General features: G+C 35.2%; 1 protein-coding gene across 5 annotated transcripts in view; it reads right to left on the reverse strand.

Annotated features, from left to right (window-relative positions):
• The window catches only part of LOC111046016 (histone-lysine N-methyltransferase MECOM-like), a 136,233-nt gene that overhangs the window by 94,314 nt on the left and 19,896 nt on the right, over positions 1-22,023 (reverse strand). Inside the window, exon 1 of one of the 5 annotated variants that reach the window (XM_039423000.1) lies at positions 7,187-7,375. The exons of the other annotated variants lie outside the window; for them this stretch is intronic. Coding sequence (XP_039278934.1) covers positions 7,187-7,217 — 31 coding nt within the window. The 5' untranslated portion in view covers positions 7,218-7,375. Of the gene's footprint in view, positions 1-7,186; positions 7,376-22,023 lie in introns of those variants that run through there. 5 annotated transcript variants of the gene reach the window in all.

The raw sequence follows: 22,023 nt of genomic DNA on the forward strand, positions 1-22,023 counted from the left end.
CTACAACTGCGCTGAAAAATTCCACTCACTATGCTAACATGTGCTGGGGAGCGGGGGAGCGGGGCACCCCTCACTGGAATCACAACTTCGTTCATTGATAGCAGTAGTCAATCTACTAGTTTGGCCCAATTGGAATTCAGCAAAGCGTGGTCCACGACATGAAAAATTAGATTGGATCTTGAATTTACTGAATAGTTTAGGATTCAGAACAGTTTAGCATTACAATCAAGAACAAAAATTCATTTCTCGTTTACTATTCCCTCTTATCTCAATTTATACAAGTAATATGGATTGAGAATTTAGATTATTTTCTGAGGTAATATCTTTATTTCCATTTGTATAAGTGTATTTGGCAATATCTGCTGCCGTTGATTATAAAGGAATATTAGGCTACATTAGAGAATAATAAATTGAATAATCCTTGATAAATTGAATAATCCTTAATCTTCAAATTGAATAATCCTTAGTAATAGAAAGTCGAAAAAACTTATTCATTCTAGTATGATTGAAGAAAACAAGAAATTATCGTGAAATAATTCTGGAGGTAGAATTTATTTTTCTTTACAAGGTTTAAAGAGAACGAACTTCCCAGAGGAAATAAATTCAATGTTTGATATTCAAACAAGTTAACTTTTAACCATCCAGTTCAGCAATACCTACAACATGGGTCAGAATTGGAAATCTCTTGAGAAGAAAGCAGCTGCTTTGCCTTGTTGGTATGGATGAGAAAGCAAAAAAGTCATGAAGAGCATTTGCAACTTCATGGGAGAGGTCATGGAGAACACTAAAAGCAAACCACATCAACAGTAGCAGGTTCGGTCCTCTTTTTGTCCTTATTATCATTTTCCATAGCCCCTCTCTTCTGACTGTCTCTCTTGAACGCCTGCTCCAACTCAAGGAATGCCTTTTTTGCAATGGAACGTGCCTGGAGACGCTATTTTCATTCTCACGTCATCTTCCTCACCATCCATCCTCCTCATTGCTACGACATTCTCACTCCCTCTCTCCCTGTCATTCTCTGCCCTCTACACACCTCTCACTCACGCGACTAAACAAGCAAAGCCATAAACTACTGTGGACTATCCTTCTCCATGATAATTCTCTCTCCGACAGTTTGCTATGTCTGGAAGAACACCAGACCGAATGACTCATTATCTTCTCATTTTTACGAGTATTGGAATAGAACAATACAAACAAGCTGTCATCCAAGTATCAAGTCCCATTGTTTTAATTTCTTTTTAGTATGTGCGGTTATTTAAGGCTTATGATTCATTTTCTATTTATTTTATTTTTGAGCATTTTGATTGTTGGAAAGTCTTCTAGGATTGAAATTGATAATAGCTGAATTTCTAGTATTTTTCTAATTTATAATACCCTCAAATTTTAGGGTGTAATGTGTATTCCAGTCGAGTCCGAAATCTGTGATTTTCTCTATTTATGCCTATAGTCTGTTACTTATATGTGATATGAAGAATAATTTATTAGTTAAGGATGATAGAATAGATGCCAGACTAAATGAGAATCCAGCCTCCTAACAGGCCAGTATCGAAGTAAATAGTTGATACGCTATAGTCCTAACCAACTACGCTACGGCGTTTTAAAAACAACCATGTTATTCTATAAATTTTGAAGCCTTAATCGAGCTTTATGTTTTCAAAAATGAAAATGATCATGATAATGAAGAATCAAAATTCAGGAATGGAATAGTAAGGACTATACGCCTGTTTTTTATTTCCATTCATTTTATCTTCATATGCTTTTATCATTGTTGGATAAATAAAGTAATAGATCTTTAGATCTAAAGAATCATCTTTATCATTAATCAAGCCTGTTCCGGCGTTAATAGTTTTCTCGGCCATCGACACTATTGGCACAGTATACATACAGTACGGAAACTTGGCTATACCCTGACGCCAAAATCCGCCATCTTGTTAGGAAGCGCCGCATTGTAATAGTATTGATGGTAGGTTCGGATCACTTTAATGATCCGGATCAATTGATCTCGTTCACTGCCATGAGCCAATCAGAAGACCAGGATTGGAACTTCCCAAGGTCACGTGACGTGTTTAGTATTGGGGTCATGTAAAAAGCATTGGTAAGATAGGCGTTTGATTACAAGTTTCCATTCTGTATCTATTCTGTGCTATTGGTACGGGGTAAATACTGATGAGAAATATGATAATTGTTTTAAGATTATAATAGAAATAAAATATTAATTTTGTATTTTCTTGTGCATGGATTTTCATTACTGAAGCAGTAGTGTTTCACTTGCTTCAACAGACGACCGCTCGTCACTATGGGTGCATAAAATAGTTCATTCAGAGGAACTGCATTGAAGCGGTATTGCGACATTTGAAGCTCATGCATGAACTGATCCCTTATTCTCATTCTATAATAGAAGGTAACCCATACTCTGCAAGGATCTATTTAAAAACTTGAGAAACTAAAAACTTGACCTACTGAAATCTAAAATAATATAAAAGAGGCCTATAATCATCCTCGGTAAATAAAGAATCTATATGCAAAATTTCAAGTTAATCAGTCCAATAGTTCAGACGTGATGATGTGTCACTCGTGAATTTCCTATTCCGTACGTGTAAAAGCCAGTTCTTCCCTTTAATATATTATATTGATTATAGATGATGCTCTCATCAAACTCAATTCTAGTTGGACCTCACTTCACATTCTCATTCGATAATCTACATTCCTTCACTTTCTTGAAAATCGCATTTCTGCCAACCTAATGCTGTGACAATGAAGCGAGTCTTCTTCATGAACTGTAGCGTAGCGCCGGTATGAGTAAATACTGTGACAAAGGTCACCTTTATAAAATAATATGAAATTGTCAAGTTGATACACAGCTTTCAGGTGCGGAAATTTAAATAAGCCAACTTCGCATGCCTGACTGCTGTATTCCTAATTATTAAATTACGACATGCTAGGCTTGTTAACTCAGTTAACTCGAATAGCTGGCAAAATCTCAGCTGGTTAACTAGAGTTTACTTCCATGCATAGTAGCTATCGTCTTGATGCTGTGGAAGGGTAAATCGGTCCAGGGATCAACAAGTGAGACCGTGACTGTATGTATTATATGAGAGTCAATTGAATATTGGAGATTGAGTTAAAGTATGATTATTCACACTACTAGTCTAGTTAGTATTGTTTAAGTAGAACCTTCAAAGATACACAATATAATAAACTTCATTTGCACATCCTTGATAAAAATGAAAATGAGTTTCACTCATCTACATTCTTGTTGGATTAATAAACTCCTAGTAGGTTGAATAGGTAGGTCCTATAAGTGAAAATGATTATTATTCAAATTGGGACGAATTTCCCGAATTATTTTGAGTGCTTTATCCTTCTCGTATAACAAATAATAGTAGTTATTATTCTATTCATTCGAAAATTATAACTTCACTTTGATAGCTTTGGGATTAGTCGATACCTCATTTTCAACATGCTACTCGATCTATGATAATACAAGTTAGTTATATCAGTGATATGAGTGCAAAGTTGAGCATTCGTTAGCGATGCCAATGATTTCTATTGAGGACATTTATTACGCGAGGTAAATTAATCAATTACCAACGTCCCATAGAAATAGACCACACATTCCCGAAGCGCCATTCAAATTGAAATATTCATACTTTTTGTTTCCATAGCTTAACAGTCGGTTTGATTATTTCGTGCGTATAGTCTGCACTCTACCTTAACATTGCTACAAATCATTGTTATCTGTTATTTTAAATGAAGCGACCCCCGAACATAAATAGAACAATGCCATCGGAAATATAGTGATCGAAGTGTAGCCTATTGTTGTTTTAGATGGCAATCGAATGACAATGCATCATTTTCCTTCCAGGGAAAAATTGCCTGGTCGATAGACCACCAAACAATGACAACATTTTTTGAAATAGTTCATCTATCAATTTTCGTCATCAAAACTACGATATAAGCAATGGTATTCACATTGGATGTGGCAAGGGCACCAACACCTATATATCAACCTATTGTCAGAGATAGTCAATTAATTAAATACTCTCATCTATCTATCACAGACAGACTGCTGTATAGGCTATATATGTACAGAACCCGAAAAGTCAATAGAGAGCTCTTTGTTTCAATACTCGGATTCACGATTTGAAGTCAGTGGAAAGGATAGGACGGCATAGTTGTCACGCTTCTTTTCTCACCGACTTCTCTACAGTCCGTACAAAACTACTCGTACTTTTGACGCGGAGGTACTTTTGGGGTAGGGATACAGTGGGGCGTTGCCGTTCTGAACCGGCCAGCGTTCTCTAATTTCCAGTTCATGTGCTCATGCTACATATGCAAATTTTCCTGTCTGAAAGCACTCAGTCGACTGAGTGCAATCGACAAATTTGTAGCTGCGCTTCTACCTATGATTCCATTCATCACCGTAATTGGCTGATCTCCCACCATTTCTCTGCGCCACATATTCCTCCAAGTCAAAAGTGATTTTGTATGGACTATAGAAGATAGCTGTGATTCACGTCATCCCGCTAAAAATGTATAACGTTTTCAACTGTAAAGTGTTAAAAAGCTATAATGTTGATTATTATTCTTTTCCATTAATGGATGAATCGAGTAATCCTAATATATTTAGCGAGCAATTTCTGTATATATCTATATCCTATTATATTAAGCGAGCAATCTCTGTATATATTTAAATATTTGGTTATTTATGTCCAACGGATCTTGAAAACGGCTCTAACGATTTTCGCGAAATTTGGAACATAGTAGGTTCAAGATATAAAAATCGATTTAACTATTATTGGTCTCATCACTGGGAAAACTCGCTGAAGGACATGGAGAGGATAATAATTTACCTTAAATAATTTTACCTGGAAAAACAGATGATAATTTCGTCGATAACAGAGGATGTGAGTGCCTGTCTGGGAGAGAGACAAATTATGTTCAGCTGTTAAATCAATCAGCTTATCTCACGAGAAATATTTAATCGATTTGATCAAGATAATCTGATTTGTTTACATGACATGGTATATCATTCTAAATTAGTGTATATCATAATTTTTAAAGTTAATCATTATTCTACAGTTTCAAGTGATTAGTGAGTGTTATTTTGTTATTCAATTTGGTATGTAAACAATCGAAATTAGAACTTTTCTGTTTTCAAATGTTTGGACTGAAAATTGGACGGAATTCAAGAGTAAGGAACATAACCTACTTTTTGGACTACTTTAAGTGAATAAATCAAAATCAATCAAATGAAATCAAACCAATCGGGGAGGAAACAGTTTTGGGCTGTGCCTTCCCCAGTTAAGTCCTTCCCCAATCATTTTGAAGAATTGTGCTCTATCATTAAATAAAATAACGAGTGAAGTTCGGTGACTCGATATTGTTATTCTTATCACTGTGTAATATCTTGGTGGACAGAATATTTCTCTTCTGCTGCTATCGAATAATTTCATTTCAATCATTGATAATCTTCTTTATAATAAGAGAGAGTAGGGTTGTGTTTGTTCGTGTGTTCGTTTGTTCGCATCAAAACATGTCAACTTGTGGATTGCATACCGGAAAAACGGGAATGATTTAGATCTCCAAATTTTGCACATAGATTCTAAAAATATTAATCTCGTGCACCTGGAAGCCCAAATTTCAATTTTCCTTTTAGATTTTTCAGAATTAATGTTCAAATTTTATTAATGGTACATTCGATTTCATTAAAAAATCACCAAATCACATGGTCGAAATTAAAAAAGGAACATGTGTTTCTATATTGCTTTCTACCTGAAAAACATAGTTTTGAAACTTCGTTTTCCTGATGCAATGTTTAGGCCTACACGTGGCATGGATTATTAATTTTTCAGCTAGAACAATTTTTGAGACAAAGTGCTAAATAAACGTCTACAGTTTTATCAATGCTGTATCGGCAATATGAAAACGCATGCAGTTAATATGTCTTTGAATGGAGGTGTTGTTATTTACATGAAGAAATTATATTCTTTCATTTTTATTTAATTATAATTTCAAAATTATTCGAGCCCTGATAGAATGACTGACTTACTGTACAGTCAGTCGAAAATTTAATATTGGAATGAGGGGTATTTTGGCAAGCTGAGCAAAAAATAAGGTCATATACACCTTTTCGTTATATCTTGAAATGAAAAATGAGTTTTTGGGTTGTCAAAACTCCCTCTGAAAGGGAAACTATTCAACTTATTCTATCTTTTAGTAAAATAACAATGATCATCCATCCATGTATCATCTTCTATACTATAATAAAGGGAAGAACTGGATTATAAACGTAGCCTATACAGGTGTAAAGTATAGGGAAATTATGTTTGACGCATTATCACGTCAGAACTACTGGACTGATTAACTTGAAATTTTGCATATTTATAGATTCTTGCTTAACCGAGGGTGGTTATAGACCAATTTTAAATTCTTCAAGATTTGATTACATCAAGTTTTCAGCAGAAGATTTCTCTTAAAAGGTAAATTAGAAGATAGGTATGATTGGGGATCCTTTTCGAATGATAAGAACAGGTTTTCCGTCACACCCAAATTTTTTCCGCCATTTTGAATCCAACTTTATTTTTTTAATTGAAAGGTGGTCATACTTATTTACTTGGAATGCAGCATATAAATTCTTAATCAACCGAGGATTCTTATAGGCCTATTTTGAAATCTTCTAGATTTCATGACGTCAAGTCTTAAGAAAGACCCTTGCGAAGCACGGGTTACCTGCTAGTAGAGTTAATTACACAATTGTATTAGTCAATTACACTAGTAAATCAGCTTGGAGAGAAAACATATGGTGAGAATATGATAAACGATAATGTATGTTATGATTATGAGACTATAAGTCAGATCATAAATATTTTCCATGGACTTTGTTGTAGTTTTGACACTGTGTTACTTTGTAAATATTAAAAAAAACACTTACTTTTTAAGGCGAAATGAGGAATGCATTTCACTACTGTGGAGGACGGACCTTCATCAGGCTGATGTATCTAGGAGATGTTGATAGGAGTGAAATGCATTCATCATTTCGGCTTAGAAATTGTTTTTAAAAATATTTATAAAGTAATACAGTGTCAAGACTACAACAAAGTTCCAATATTAATGTAAAATAATACTGTGTCTGTGCTCACAGGGAAAATCTACAATTAAAGTAGAATCAATATTGTAGACTGACCCTTCAATAAGCGATAAAGGATGTTGTTCATAGTGCTGATTATGTGCAGTCTCTCCAAAAATTCTATTAGCGGCGAAATTCAAATAATGTGCAATTATTGTAAGATTGAATCAAACTCACACACAGGAGCACGCTACTGAAAACAACCTGATCGCGGATTGAGTGAAGACCAACTGACTTCGAAATGACATCAACAAAATAAATTTGTGATGGAGGCAAAAGTTTTCCGAGAAAAATCTATGAAAAAACAACTTCATTGACCTACTTCAGAGGATACGCATCTTTTCTAGTCTCGCTTGAAAACAAAAAATCACGTATGACTGCTTCCTATTATTATTAATAAAAACATTTGACTTGGATCAGTATGCTTGAGTCATTAATAATGACTCATTATTCCGCCATTTGAGATTATGTGTGTTCTATTGTTCCAGTCACCGAGGTCCACTTCTCCGTCAATAATTATCGACCACCCACAGCGAGGCACCCGAGCTTCCCAGCATATTTATTTATGGCTGGTTTTTGCGTAGTGGTGTCACATAAAACAAATCGTTCCTAGTCTGACCAAAATTCGCACTGGAAAATTTATAGAACCATTTTTGGAAATACGTAAATCAAACTTGTAGAAAAGTAAATAAAACTTAAGTAAATAAAAACAAAAATCTTCTCCACCGAATGCGAATTCTAATTCCAGATACGAAGCTTTTTTATCCAGGATACACTATCAATAATTTGTAGAGAATTACTATAATATCGTCAGCTAAACTGGACATTATATGTAAAAAAGGATTGGAAGAAGATTAAACTCCTCATTAGAATGAGGAACCTTGGAACATTGGAACTCCAATCCTCATTGGTATCATGGAAACAAGAAAGCGAGTTTTGTTGCCACATCAATTTACGGTTGACTTCATTTTTTGTAATTATTTAAAACATTTTCGTATTTCGGAGACTTTTCTTCTTTGAATTGATTTCAAATAGTTTCCTATGAAATCAGATTAATAAAAAGACTCGGCTTACGGCTTCGCCTAAAGAACTTTTTTCACCTTTTTGAAAGAGAACACATAGAATGATAAGATGAATAATATATTGAATTCATTTTTCAATTGAGGTGTATTTTTTTAATGAGCTCTCATTTTCTCTTCATTGTATTATTTTAATTATGTTAATATTGTTCTATTATATTAATAAAAATACATTAAAAGTATTGAATATGAGTTTCATTTCATCTGATGAATGTTATATTATTTATTCATTTCATATTATGCTGTTTATTTGTACAGTATTTTATCTTTCAATATGAAATTTATGTTTTTTTCTGGCAACCTATTCTTATTGTTCCATTCTTCTTAACGGTAAGCTTAATCTCTTGAAATAGACTATCCAAAGATATTACTGAAAATATAGAAGGTGGTTGAATTGTTTATGGGTGTGAAACAAGTTGGTGTGAACCTTTCCATCGAAAAAAGTCAAGAGATAGTGAGATAGCTCGAACGGGAGAGATAAGTAACAGTATCAAGCGAGTAGTTTCTGTAAAGGATGTTCAAGTGGTTAGAGAAATGGCACTGGAACTCAGTGAGACTCTGCTCCAGGATCCTGTCCCACGATAACAGACTAGCTCTTTCCAACCGCAAAACAATGATAACAATTCTCTCCCATAATGATTCTCACCAATCCTGTTAGCAACTTCATCAAAAAAATATTTTTATTGTTTATCATTGAATATTTTTCTAAAAAAAAAATGTTGACAACCAGGAAATGAGAAACGCAGATAATAGAAAATACCAGGAAAATGGTAAATAAATTGGAGGAAGCGAATTTAGATTAATATCAGCTCTTCTAAACCAAATTCCAGATAAGTTTACTCTCATAATCCACATAACAAGTTATTGTCTCGGATGATAAGGAATCCCCGAAAGCGAAATTTCAACCAAATTCCAGATAGGTTCTTTTCATGAAGCAGATTCCAATCACTATCGGTTCTTCTAAACCAAATCCAGATAAGTTATTTTTCACAATCTATATTTCATAAGTTATTCCGTGATCGGAATTATTCGCTTATTTTCCATCCAGTTCTAATTATTGAAAATTTGTTAAAAATGAAAAATAGAATGGTGGACAGTGTGAATCAAATTCTTTCCCAGACGTTACCTGAGATGTCAGATAATTGATACGAACTATTATTACTTGCATGATAGGGATTCTCTGATTGTGGAAAACACTTACCTTGATAGCAACCTATCGAACTAAATCAAAGTTGCTATTATTTGTTACAATCGTCTCACAATACACCAAGATTTGAGATGATTGATACAAACTGATAGCAATTTATTGTCTTGCATGATAAGGGATTCATGATTGTAAGTGAAAAACAAGGTCCCGGTGACAAATTGAATGAAGCACGGTGGAGGCTTAAGACCATTGTGAGCATCCCTTTGCCTGTGTACAGCGCTAATTGAATGGAGGAGGCAGCTCTACTCTGCCCTGCTCAGCCGAGCTGGAAGAGATTTCAGAGGAGGATGAAGAGTGAAAAGTAGAAGGAGGAAATCGCAGAAACACGCCACCGCAGGACGACACACAATGGGTTAAGTTGATGGTGAATGAAGCCGTGCAAATTAATCGACGCCGCTCGGGATGCAAGAGAGGAAACCTCAGAAAGAAGAGGGACTTAAACTACACGCAGAGCAACTTTTGTTTACTTTGAGGAAGACATTGACAGGGTTGTGTGCAGTAATCACAGCCCGCCCTCACAACACGTGCGACCAAGAAGCAAGCAGCACCCCCTGTTCCCCCCCCCTGCCACCTTATTCTCACGATCGATTCCAATCGTCCTCCATATTCGACAATATAATTCATCATAAGAGTAGTCTTCACCAAAAAGTTAATACTTTCTCATAATATTCAATTATTCATTGTACAAATCCATCCAGTTCAAAATTGAAAATCTCTGTAGTTTTCTGGTTTCTCAAGTGATATTTCTAGAAATCGAATCAATAAAAATTGTATTGAAAACTGGAAATTAACGGAACATACGAGTATAATTTGATCAAATCACTTCCAATTGGTTGATGAATTCTATTTCAAACTTGATTTCATTTCTAAACAGTATTTCTTGTCTAGAATTATCAAATCTATCCCTCATCACGTCTAATCCCTTCAAATTCGGCCATTCGGTTTTGTTAATCCCTTTATCCCATATCCCATGCAATAGACACTTCTATCTCTGTCTTATATCCCAAACACCAGCAATCTCCTCCGACAGATAAAATCTTGTCGCGTGTCTCATTCATTTCCTTGCAATATCCTCTCCTCTGTCACGCAACTTTCAATTAATATTTTCTCCAGATATCCGTCCACTGTCTAGACTGACTCCTATGAAAGCCATGATTGTCACAGCAAATCGTCTGAGCTATACTGTAACTGAACAATTAATAAAAGAAAAAGAATATTTGGACATTATATCAATGTATTCCTTGAAGTATTTAATCAGAAGCTTTTTTACGCTTATGAGAATATTACCATAACAGCAGTCTTGTCTCTTATAATCATATACTAAATACTGCGAGAAGGCGGTCACATTGCTTTATTTATTATAGGCCTTTAAACCTTGTCAAGGTGAACTGTTCATTTTGCAAGTAAAATAATGAATGATGAGGAGCGTATTAAGAGCTGCAATGTGTTCATAAGTAGGTCATCACACTTCGAACGACGGAAATGAAAGAGAGCGTCTTATAGAGAGAAAGAGAGCGTCCGAAATCCGACCTGAATATTTTTATAAATTACGAGCCAAGTCGACCGAATCATGAATCCGATTATTTTTCGTGACCATCGGTGATTGTTTTACCGGCATGGTTTATTGTGAAACCCCTACAGACAGACTAAATGAGGGTAAACGTATACGATATTCTGCCAAAATATTTTGTTCCTTATTCAGGCATATACATCTCAGAACTCTACCCCCTTTCAACAGTTGTTGCAATTCTTACACTAGTGAATCTATACATTTTGCCTGCTGTAAATCTGTATCTGTAGTCGTAAGACATCAAGCACTGAAGCACATAAATAATAAATATGTGATATGGCCTACACAAGATGAATGAGTCAAGATTATCAAGCCAAAGTATCGATAAGAACTATTAATATTAAGAATAGTTACAATCAAATTAATCAAAGGATACAACTTTTGAATGAATGATTCACTTCAAGTATTAAAAAAAGGCCTACCACTGCACATTGTAGTGTTCGATAACCAATTGGAGTGCCTGAAAAATTCTGCTTGGTATCCGTGATTGCTATTTGAATAATGATCAAACTTTCTATTGAAATAATCTTTTTCATTGATTAGAGGGTGAGATTTAACTCCTTAACTGAGGTAAAAACATGAAGGAATAATAAGCACAAGATAAAATTGCTGGTGAAAATACTAAAAAAATGTTTTTCTTGTACAATTCTACATCTTACATCAAGTTCATTATCAAAATAGGGAGAGGAAAAATAAGGTAACCTTGTGCTATTTCTCTCCTAAATTTAGATAACTCATAGTCCGGAATAGGTTAAGTCTTGTAGTTCTTCAATTCACAAAATTTATAGTCCTCAAGTATTTTCACAAAGTAGATTTTCAAATTTAAATGCTTCAAAGCTAAACATAGAAGAAATATTTCACATTATTATAACTAAAATGGGAAATATTTACATATTAAAAATGTGATTTTGAAGAACTACCGAAAACAAACTTAAGTACATGATGAATGAATGATGAATTATGAATTTAATTGGGAAGAAATGGATCAATCAGTCACTGTTTTCGAGATAGAAACTGAACATGAAGAAAATGAAATGGAGAAGGTAAACAGAAGTGTAAGGAAAAGGAAAATTGTTGAGGGGAAAAATACCAAAATAGTAGCATGCATGAAATCAGTTGTTGTTAAAGTAGGGGTCATGTGATTCTCGTTCATCAAGGATCATATTTCTCATTCGTTTTATCTTCATAATAATCTCATCAAGCTATTCGGACGGAAAGAAGGAATGTTTGGAATAATTTGAGTCAGCGAGTAGCGTTTTGCAGGCAAAGAGGATTCTGACAGAGCTAATAAAATCAGTTCATTTCAATATTTTGAGTGTGACTGCTGCCTTTTATTGTGGCCATAAATAATGTAAGCAGAAAGGGTGGTAGCTGGGAAGGACCTTTTCGGTACTAAATCCGTAAAATATTCGGGGCATACCATTGCTGGCGCTGGCGCTGCCTGGCCGGCCAGTGTCTCACGGAAGCGAATTAATTTATTTGTCAGAAAGCCACCCAATCACGTCGAAGACACCAACTTTGTCCTGGATTCAGTTGGAATTTTATTATAGCTGAAATGGTGACTGACTATTTGGAACACTTTTGGATAGGTCAATTGTTTCCTTGACCAGTGACTATGAACCTATTCGATAACGACGTATATTTTCATCAGATACAAAAATAATAATGAATGAATTTTGCGATTTAATGAGTGCCAATCCCCAGATATACCAAGATATGCTCATTTATTCGATTCAAGTTTCTACGTAATAATTATTTTTCTGTTTTGAAAGTATTGTTGTATTGTGAGTGACTTCTCTCCATAATTAATGGGTAAACATAGAGAAATCTTATCAACCACAAATAGTTCAATCGTGTTTATACGGTTCCGATGGCCTGGATCTGAAGAACTTTTTGAATTGATTGGTATCGATTATATTTATTCTTCCATCTTATGTTCCTACCTGAAATGTTCGTTCCATGCTATGTCATTATATTCGATTTCTTGGTTTATCTTAATAACTTAAATGTTGATTTTTTGTTATTGATTTGTTCGAGATTCTTCCTCATTTCTCGAAAAGGCCCATCAATTATTGAAGGTTGGCTGGGAGATTCAAAGTGGAAAGAGTAGAGAAATCAAATTCTCGAAAAAATGTATACAAAGAGATAGATATATTATTCAGAACGTTATATAAGACATAAACGAAAAGCAATATGATAGTTCATACAGCTGGTAACAAATTTGAATCATACCTTGGTTTGAAGTTTAATTCTATGTATGTTGTTTGTTATGTCTAATTGCAACGGCTTCATTGTCTCAACAACAATAAAACTACATAATTAACCTTGATCAGTGTTGAACTCATCAAGGTGCACGTGTCTCCCCTTCTTTCTACAAGCACGAGTTCTCAAATCATCTCCAATATAAGCTTAGTAACAGGTCAATTTAACGTAATAGGGTGACCTGTTCGCATGTGAATTGGCTCTTCTGACGCAATATTCCAATTTCCGCTTGATCTATTGGTTGTCTAATTTGATAGGACAATAAATGATGACAGTTTCACTAAAGTACTCTGTAATATCTGGTTCCACGAATGAGATTCAATAATGATAGGTTCCATCTTCCACTTATGTGCAATGTTTATAAGATGAGTTTTCACATCTACGGAGAAATTCTCCAAGTGCTATTCGTATGTTTGAACATTCCACATGTAGTAACTTCTCTAAAGAAAGTTTTCTAAGAAAGTTTTAGGTGAGAGCCTCCAGAATGAGTTAAATTTTTTACCTTTCACTACTTTTCAACAATTTCATCACCCTATTTCAAATACACCTGTCAAATTGAATATAAGATGCAAGAAATGGAGAAAACAAGAAAATTTTTATTCACTTATCTAATCTAGCTTATCTACCTTATCTATTCTATCAAAGAAGTGTTTCACCAAGTCTGGACTGCCACTTTGGTGATTGTGAATAGTAGTTTTGATAACGAATTCATTGATTTTTTCCAAATCAAAGACTTGTTTTTATATCAACAAGATGCCTAGACTAAACTGTTCCTCTCTCAAAATTTTATGGAAATAGTACCGAAAAAGATCATTTTTTCCACTTTCAATCTCTTGAAGGCATTATCATCAGCAAGAAACTATCCCGACTCTATCTAATCCTAAAGTTTTCTAAATGATCTCTGACGGTCCATCATTTATTGATAAAAAAAGAAAACACTCAGTTAAGAGCAAGCTATTTGCATTGAGATAATAGCCAATTAATTCTGTTGTAATTTCTCAAAGTGGGCTAGTAGCTGTCGCAACACCAGAGCAGGGGTTACTCATGATTATGGTGTCGTGATTCGGCTCATATAGATTAGTGTTTAACTCTCACTGATATCATTTTGCAGGATCTTAATGTGCTGATCTCGAGTGTGACCTTCATAAATAAATGAAACAGCGACAACAAATTGGCGAACTCATTTATCATTTTCAACCTGCATGAGTTCTGCCGCAAGAACATGCTAGAGGATATGTAGCAGGTGGACACGAAATTTTGTATTCAGTTACCTTTCCTCTACATAATGTTCTGCAAGTTTTTGTTTGAATTTAAGATTTAAACAAAATTTAGCTTACATTTCTTTATTTGCATACAAAAACCTTCTTTCGTGTTCTAAATTATTATATAATAGTGATGTAAAAACATTTTCAAAGTTCGAGTATTAGCGTTCTATTGTCTGTGTACAACATAATAATATACTTCTTACTTTCGTGAAGAAAAAATACTAGTTTTTTCGAGGATCAATAAACTTTTTCAAAATCTTTTGCAACTTTGATAGACCTACAATTAATAAGTATACACTATTCTTCGTAAAATATCCTCTGCTGGATCGATTGTACTCGTATAATGATTCACTTGTAAGAAAATCCAACTCTGTGTAATAAAGGTCTCGAAAAAGGTTAAAAACATTGAAAATGCCGTGAATATCCATATTTTAAAACAGTTAAGCCCGGTCCAGACGCTCAAGTTTACCATCAAAAGCAAAAGACTGATCGTTTGGTTCAAGCAAAAGACGGATGTAAAATTGCGTCCACACGCATCCGTCTTATGTCGTCAGTTTTCCTATTTTTGATATTGTTTGATATGGTTCATTGAGTCAGAATTGTATACGGTTGACATATATCCTGTAGATGAGTAATAATTATATCGTATTTTTCGCTGATTCAACTGGATAATGCTATATTTAACAACATAACGACAAAAATATGAATTTTAATCGCTAAATGGCTTTGTTTACATGTTTACATATCTCGAGGCAAAGTGATTGTAAATGGATTGAATTTTGTAGATAATATTTTTATCAACAATATAGTACATCTTAATATATCATGATAGTAAATCATCATATCAACATCAAATTCTGAGAGTATCATGAGAATCAAGAAATAAAAAAGGGTAAAATGGCGTTATAAATAATAAATAAATAAATAAATATCCCTTTTATTGCTTTATAAAATTAATTACAGTATTAAGCAATAATCAGCAGCTGCTGGGGAATATCCTTTTGTGATAGGATATTGTTGAGTACATCAATTTTAAGTCCATATAAAAATAAATTCTCAACCAAAGCGAGTGTGTCAATCCTTGTACAGCCATACTTCCTTGTATACATTATTAATTCTCTCCCACTCCTTTCTCTCTCTTGCAACTCTCTGCCACGTCGCTCCGCCGCATACTTTTCTGAACTCTTCGTCCTATCCATACAAAGGCCTTCCTCTACTTCTTCTCAAATTACGTGGGTACCATTCCAGTATTCTTTTCGTCCGTTGTCCTTGCGATATGTCCAGCCCAATTCCATTTTCTCTCTATTATCATCTTGCCTACATCTTCAATTTTTGTTTCATTTCTAATCCATAATTTTGTTTTCCTGTCTTTTCTTGTCACTCCTATCATTACTCTCTCCATCGACCTCACGGTAATTCTAAGTTTCTCAATTATTTTTTCATTTATAGTCCAGGTTTCGCAGCCGTACAAAATTGCTGGTAGGATACACGTTTGTAGCAGCTTTTTCTTATTTTCCATTGATATCTTGGATCTGAATAGATAGCTGTACTTTTTGAACATTGCCCATCCTATTGCTACTCTTCTGGTAACTTCTCCCCATTGACCTTCTCTCCCTATTTTCTGACCGAGGTAAATTAAATGATCTACTTTCTCTATCCTTCCGTCCTCAGTCACCAATACTCTATCATTTTCATCACTGTTATATGTCATTACTTTCGATTTATCAAAATTTACTTTCATTCCAATCTTTTTTGTTACTTCAATCATATCTTTCAACATACCGCATACCTCCTCCGTATCATTTCCAACTATAACAATATCATCAGCAAATTTCAAGGCATTTAATTTCACACCGTTGATATTGATGCCTCTCTCGTGCCATTGCAACTTCATTAGAGATTTTTCTAAGACTGCGTTAAATATTTTAGCTGATGGTATATCTCCCTGTCTCAAGCCTCTATTCACTTGCATCACTCTACTTTTTCCTCTCAAGCTGAAATCACTTTTCATATTTCCGTAGATGAATCTGAATATTTCCAAGTACTTATTGCTTATTCCCAGGTCTTCAAGTGTCTGTATTACAGCTGCTGTGTTGATTTTATCAAAAGCCTTCTCAAAGTCAATAAATAGTAGCACTAGTGGAAATTTATATTCTTTAGAATTCCTTATCAACTCCTGTAGGGCTAGGATGTTATCCAGAGTGGAAAAGTTTTTCTTAAATCCGGTCTGGCTGATTGGAGTTGCTGCGGTCAAATATCCGTCTATTCTGTGCGAAATTATTGCCATGAATATTTTGTATATACTTGTTATAAATACAATCAATAAAAAAACAAGTACCCGCGAGGCATTTTATTAATTTGAGGGCACTGAATCCGAATCTGAAATCACAGTTTCTCTATCTCCATTTTTACGCGATTTAGGTTTTGGTGGATAGGCAAAACACGGATGGTTTGATGGAAAAAGATTCCCGGCCGATACATTTTAAGTTTGACGACTTAAGCTTGAAGACCCATCCGTTTTACCATCCAGACGCAACGACTTACATGCTCCGACTTTTACTTGAGCAAAAGACTGTAGCTAAACTTGAGCGTCTGGACCGGGCTTTACTCTAAAAAGGTTATCAAGATGATAAAATATGATAAGTTCCGCAATCAAGTATAGAGGGACAGACAGTTCCTGACAGATGACATGGCAAAGTGTTTTATGAAACTTCACAATGAGAAAAAATGTGCCAGTTTTAGAATTCACTGATGATAAATAATCAACTTTTCTAGAAAGTATAGCAATCACAAGCCTCAACAACCTCGGCCATGGAAGGAGAATCCGGGGATTACAGTTAAAATTAAGCAGAGGCTGTAGAATTGCTGAATTGCGATCCTAATTCTGTTAATGATGGCTTACGTGGGGAGATTCGCAGAGATTTGGTTGGAGGTGTTGATCCGCAGTCGACACATGTACTAATGAGAGGCCGATTTGTAGGAGGAGAATCGGAATCACAAACACTGCCCAACAACCATCTGGCATTTCGCGGATTGGAGGAAAGTGGGCGAGTGGGCTGTTGGGCTAGTGGCCACAATATCGGGACATAAGAGGACGATGTATGGAGATATTGTAGGGCAAGTACTGATGACAAAGCTGCTGTTTGAATGAGCAATGACAGAAGTTAACAATGGTCCATGTGTGGATCGGGATGGGGCGAGGCTGTTAATGGACTCCCCGCGGACACCGCGCTGCCGCTGCGACAGACCTTAATGATCGAGTCCAAAGGCCAGATTATCTGTTGCGATACTCTTCCAGGCCCCCAAAACGAGAAACATTCTCATCGCGTTATCATTCATTCACTGGCGATTCCATTACACACTCATTCTAGCCATTCCCTCTTTCTCTTTCACTCTTCTTTGATTTCTTTGCTGTGTTCTGTCTCTCTCTGATCGAGCCAATGAAGACATAACTGAATGGAACAGCGGGAGCTTGTACTGTCAACATGTTGTATGGAATCCCTGCTGACCCGTAACGGAAATATGAGGGGCACAAAAATGATCATCATCTATGTTCTATGATGTCAGGTTTGTGGAGGAATACGATGGATTGACTAGATAGCTGAAAGCTGATAAATGTACTTGGAGCATGGACTATGACTAGAGCACGGAGAGTGAACTATAAGCAAATGAGAGTGAACTATATCAAACAAGAGTGCAATTTGATTGGCATTCGTTGCATTGGTTACAAAATCAAACAATATTTTTCCCCAAGAGCCTCTTCATAATAATTGACACGATTTTAAAATATAATTCATGATTATTGAGTGTCATTCAGAGATTCAGAGTATTCTATAAATGATGGTTTCATTAGATAAGTTATATTGATAAATCAGATAATTTGATTATTATATTCTCCTCCACAGTATGAAGCTTTGGAAATATCCTACAGTAATCAAAATATACAAGAATAAGTGTCCAAAATATGATCAATTCTTATTATTTTCATTCAAACTTTGGTCTGCAATTATTGGACAATAGTAATTTTCATGAATGCACTAAAGTAATTCTCTCTATTAACACTCTCGTGCTTGAGTAAGATTAGATTAACATAATTCGATTAGTACATTCTTCACAGCGAGAGCCTTGTCAGTCATACGAGATGAATATCAATAGAGAAATAAACTCAAAATTCAGCAAAATAGATGAAATGAAGAAATTCAAATCTCAGAGGATTGAGATTTAGAATCAGGTTTCCTAATCTGTCAATGTCTTTTACAGAAAGTTATAGTATCAGAAAAATCAATTTTGGCTAACGTTTGAGCTGAGAGAAAGTGAGATAAATGACATGAATCATGATACACATATATCGAGACGGCACCCTCACACATATTCGTCGGTTGTACATATGAATACGATTAGATCAAGTCCCCTAACATGTCATTATTAAAAGACAGAGGTGTGTGGATGGGAAAAAAGCTGTGGGGTGACTTGTAAAAGGGTCGAAAAAGACTGACTCAAAATGAATCTGTTTTGGTACTGGCAGAGACCGTAGTATTTTGAATTATTCATGCAACACATTGATACCTTTGTCACCTATGTGAGACTGAAAGATATCAGCAATATATTTCACTTTAACAACGCATCAAGACGAATATCCTTGTTTTGACAGGATGAGATTCATCAGTAATCATCGTTATCCAAGATTGGATTAGTGCTATAAAATGAAACGAACAAATCACCATTTATTTCAATTTTAAATTGAAAAGATTCCTCAAGATCATTGATGTTGGAGGACGTCATAATTCCTTAGTGAATGCCAACGGTTAATCATAAATTCGCTTCGCGACTCACTCATCTGGCATCGATTATATTAATTCATTTCTTCCAACATAGATTGGAGAGAGGAATGTCAAGGCAGTTATAAATTTAATTGCCAGAACCAGTTTAGTTACAAAGAAACAGTTTTTTAAGATAGAGAGGGGTCGCAGTTATAATTATAAAATAATGTCAAATGCATTGAACGCTCTTCATGGCGAATCTTTTAGTTTAGTAATTTCAACTGTCAAATGGAGTTTTTCTCCCAGGGACGATTGACTTCTTATTGATTTTGAGTTAACAGTTTTTTCTAATAACTCCTTTGAGATACAAATAATAATAGCATGATATTCAAACTATGATTAAAGATAAATCATGACTATACTGGATTCTTGATAATCGAACTCTGATCATATTCACCAGGAAATAGAAATTGAAGGTAATATGGGTTAAAAAGAGGTCAACTCTTTTAAAATACTTCTATCTATGATACTAAGACTGATTCAATATATTCATTCATTTCTATTACTCAGTCACATTGCATTCTTAATATAGCAGTTCATCCCTTATTATATCTGCTTCAACATTAGCAAGGCATTCTTATCATACTGAGAAATTACAACATTAGAATCTATTGAAGTTTTGGGTTTGTAAACTTTCAAAATCTTTCCACGAAGCAAAAATAGGGCGACTCTAGAGATTAAAAACGTTCAAGTCATGAAGCGATTGGAATGACTTGTAGAAATAGAATTCTTTCAAAAGGGTTGTTTGTTCGATTTGGCAGACAGGGTTTTTAGGAGCTTTGGTACGCGGGCGCACGCGCGATTACACGATTAGTCGTGTAATATGTTGTCGAGGGAGGAGAGGAGGAGAGAAAGGATAAATCGTGGAAAGAGAGGAGCATCTGTGTGTAATGTTTTGAGTCGTCTTCTTTATAACACTGTGTCATTTTTCATCAGCTGACAGTGGCACTCTCGCTGTCCATGTGTCCTTCCCCTCACCTACGCACAATCACCGAGCCACAGTGCAGCCAACCCCCATTACATCACGAAAATCCCTTTATAGATATATTATATCATCGCGAACTTGCCCTCGTATCACATAATGTGTATGTCCCGGTCGGGTTTTCTGTAACAGGCTTATTGCAGTGTCATTTATACGCTTTCTTTTCGTCCCCTCATACGTTCTGCTCCGCAAAAAAGCCAACACAACACGAGAAAACTTTTGCGTTTTATAGCCTTCTCCTCCCAGTTGTAAGACACGCCCGAAATTCCTCCTGCTTACAAGTCGTTTGCCACTGACGAAAATCGTTTTACTTCCAGCCAGTTACAGAATTATTATTTTTGTTGCCCACAAGCAGGCTCCACAATAACTTGGCACTAGTCTTCTGTTGTAGGCAATAAAGACATCCTTTTCATTCTATTGTCATTATGACTTTATTCTATTACAGAGAAGATTGAAGCATTATATCGTACGAATTTCAATTAGTATTGGAACAGTCATGAGCTTGAGCATATTGATTTTTAAAGTTGTGCGATTCTGTATGATTGATGAAATATTTAATAAGAACGTCCATTGATGACTTGATAAAATATTCAACCTTAATATCGTTACTGATATTGGTTATAATAAAGTAAAGATCAGACGCTCCACTAATCTACTATTTCAACAGTTTATAAGTTTCCTTGCATAACGTGTAACCATTGCTCTCTTCCAAATAGTTCTCAAGACTGACTAGAAAATTCATGAATACCAATTCTCTGAGCATTGATTATGAAATCAAACAAAGTGAATCCTCCACTCTGAGTGTCGTACGATATTTTTCTCATGTAATGAAAGAAATCATCATTGGGTGGATAGAGCAATATTCCTTTGTTTTTTTTAGTAATCAGTGATGGCATAGCTTCTGATTCGAGAGCATCTCAAAATATGACATCGAAAGATTCTGGTTGATTGATAAATATTCAAGGAAACTTCTACTTCTCTCTCGAACAATAACGGAGTATTGGGTGCTTTTGAAAGTGAAACATCCTGAAGTGCAGTCAACTTTTATGTCGTGAAGAAAAATTATTCGCTCAGTTGAAAGTTGAAGCATTATAAATAGATATATCAAGAATTCATTGATACTCATAACAAAAAGCACAACATGTAGTTGAAGCATTATAATTATGAGTGAATTCCTTCGGGGTTCTGAGTTATTTTAGAGGAAGATGCTTGATAAGATGCTAGACGATCATCAATCATGGAGAGGATGAACTTCTCCGATGACCGTTTCCTGTGTTGCCAAGTTAGTGTTGACCACGTGTGTCCCATGATGACCCAACACTCGGCCAGGCGGCCGCTTTGCCACCACCATCAATAATGTCCTCATCTCCTCACAAACTCCGAAAACGTAATTCTTCGCTAGTTTGCACACCACTTCCAACATTTTCTACCTCGTTAAAGCTAATAAGCAGCACAAGAGATGATATCCTTCACACGTGTGTGTATCTTCATTTAGAACATCACGTGGACATGTCCAGCTGGATTATGCTGCAGTTGGTGATTGTAGGAGTTTTGAAAAATGATGTTGCTTATCTAAGAAGGACCCAAATTTACTGGTAGGAAAAGAACTCCAACAGTCTTTCTAATAAGTAACTGATATTATTGGTCAAGCCAGCTACGTCTTATTTGAATGAATTACTGAACATGATTTATTAGACGATTCATATGAA

The sequence above is a fragment of the Nilaparvata lugens genome, chromosome 1 (genome assembly GCF_014356525.2).
Source record: "Nilaparvata lugens isolate BPH chromosome 1, ASM1435652v1, whole genome shotgun sequence".
Classification (NCBI taxonomy): domain Eukaryota; kingdom Metazoa; phylum Arthropoda; class Insecta; order Hemiptera; family Delphacidae; genus Nilaparvata; species Nilaparvata lugens.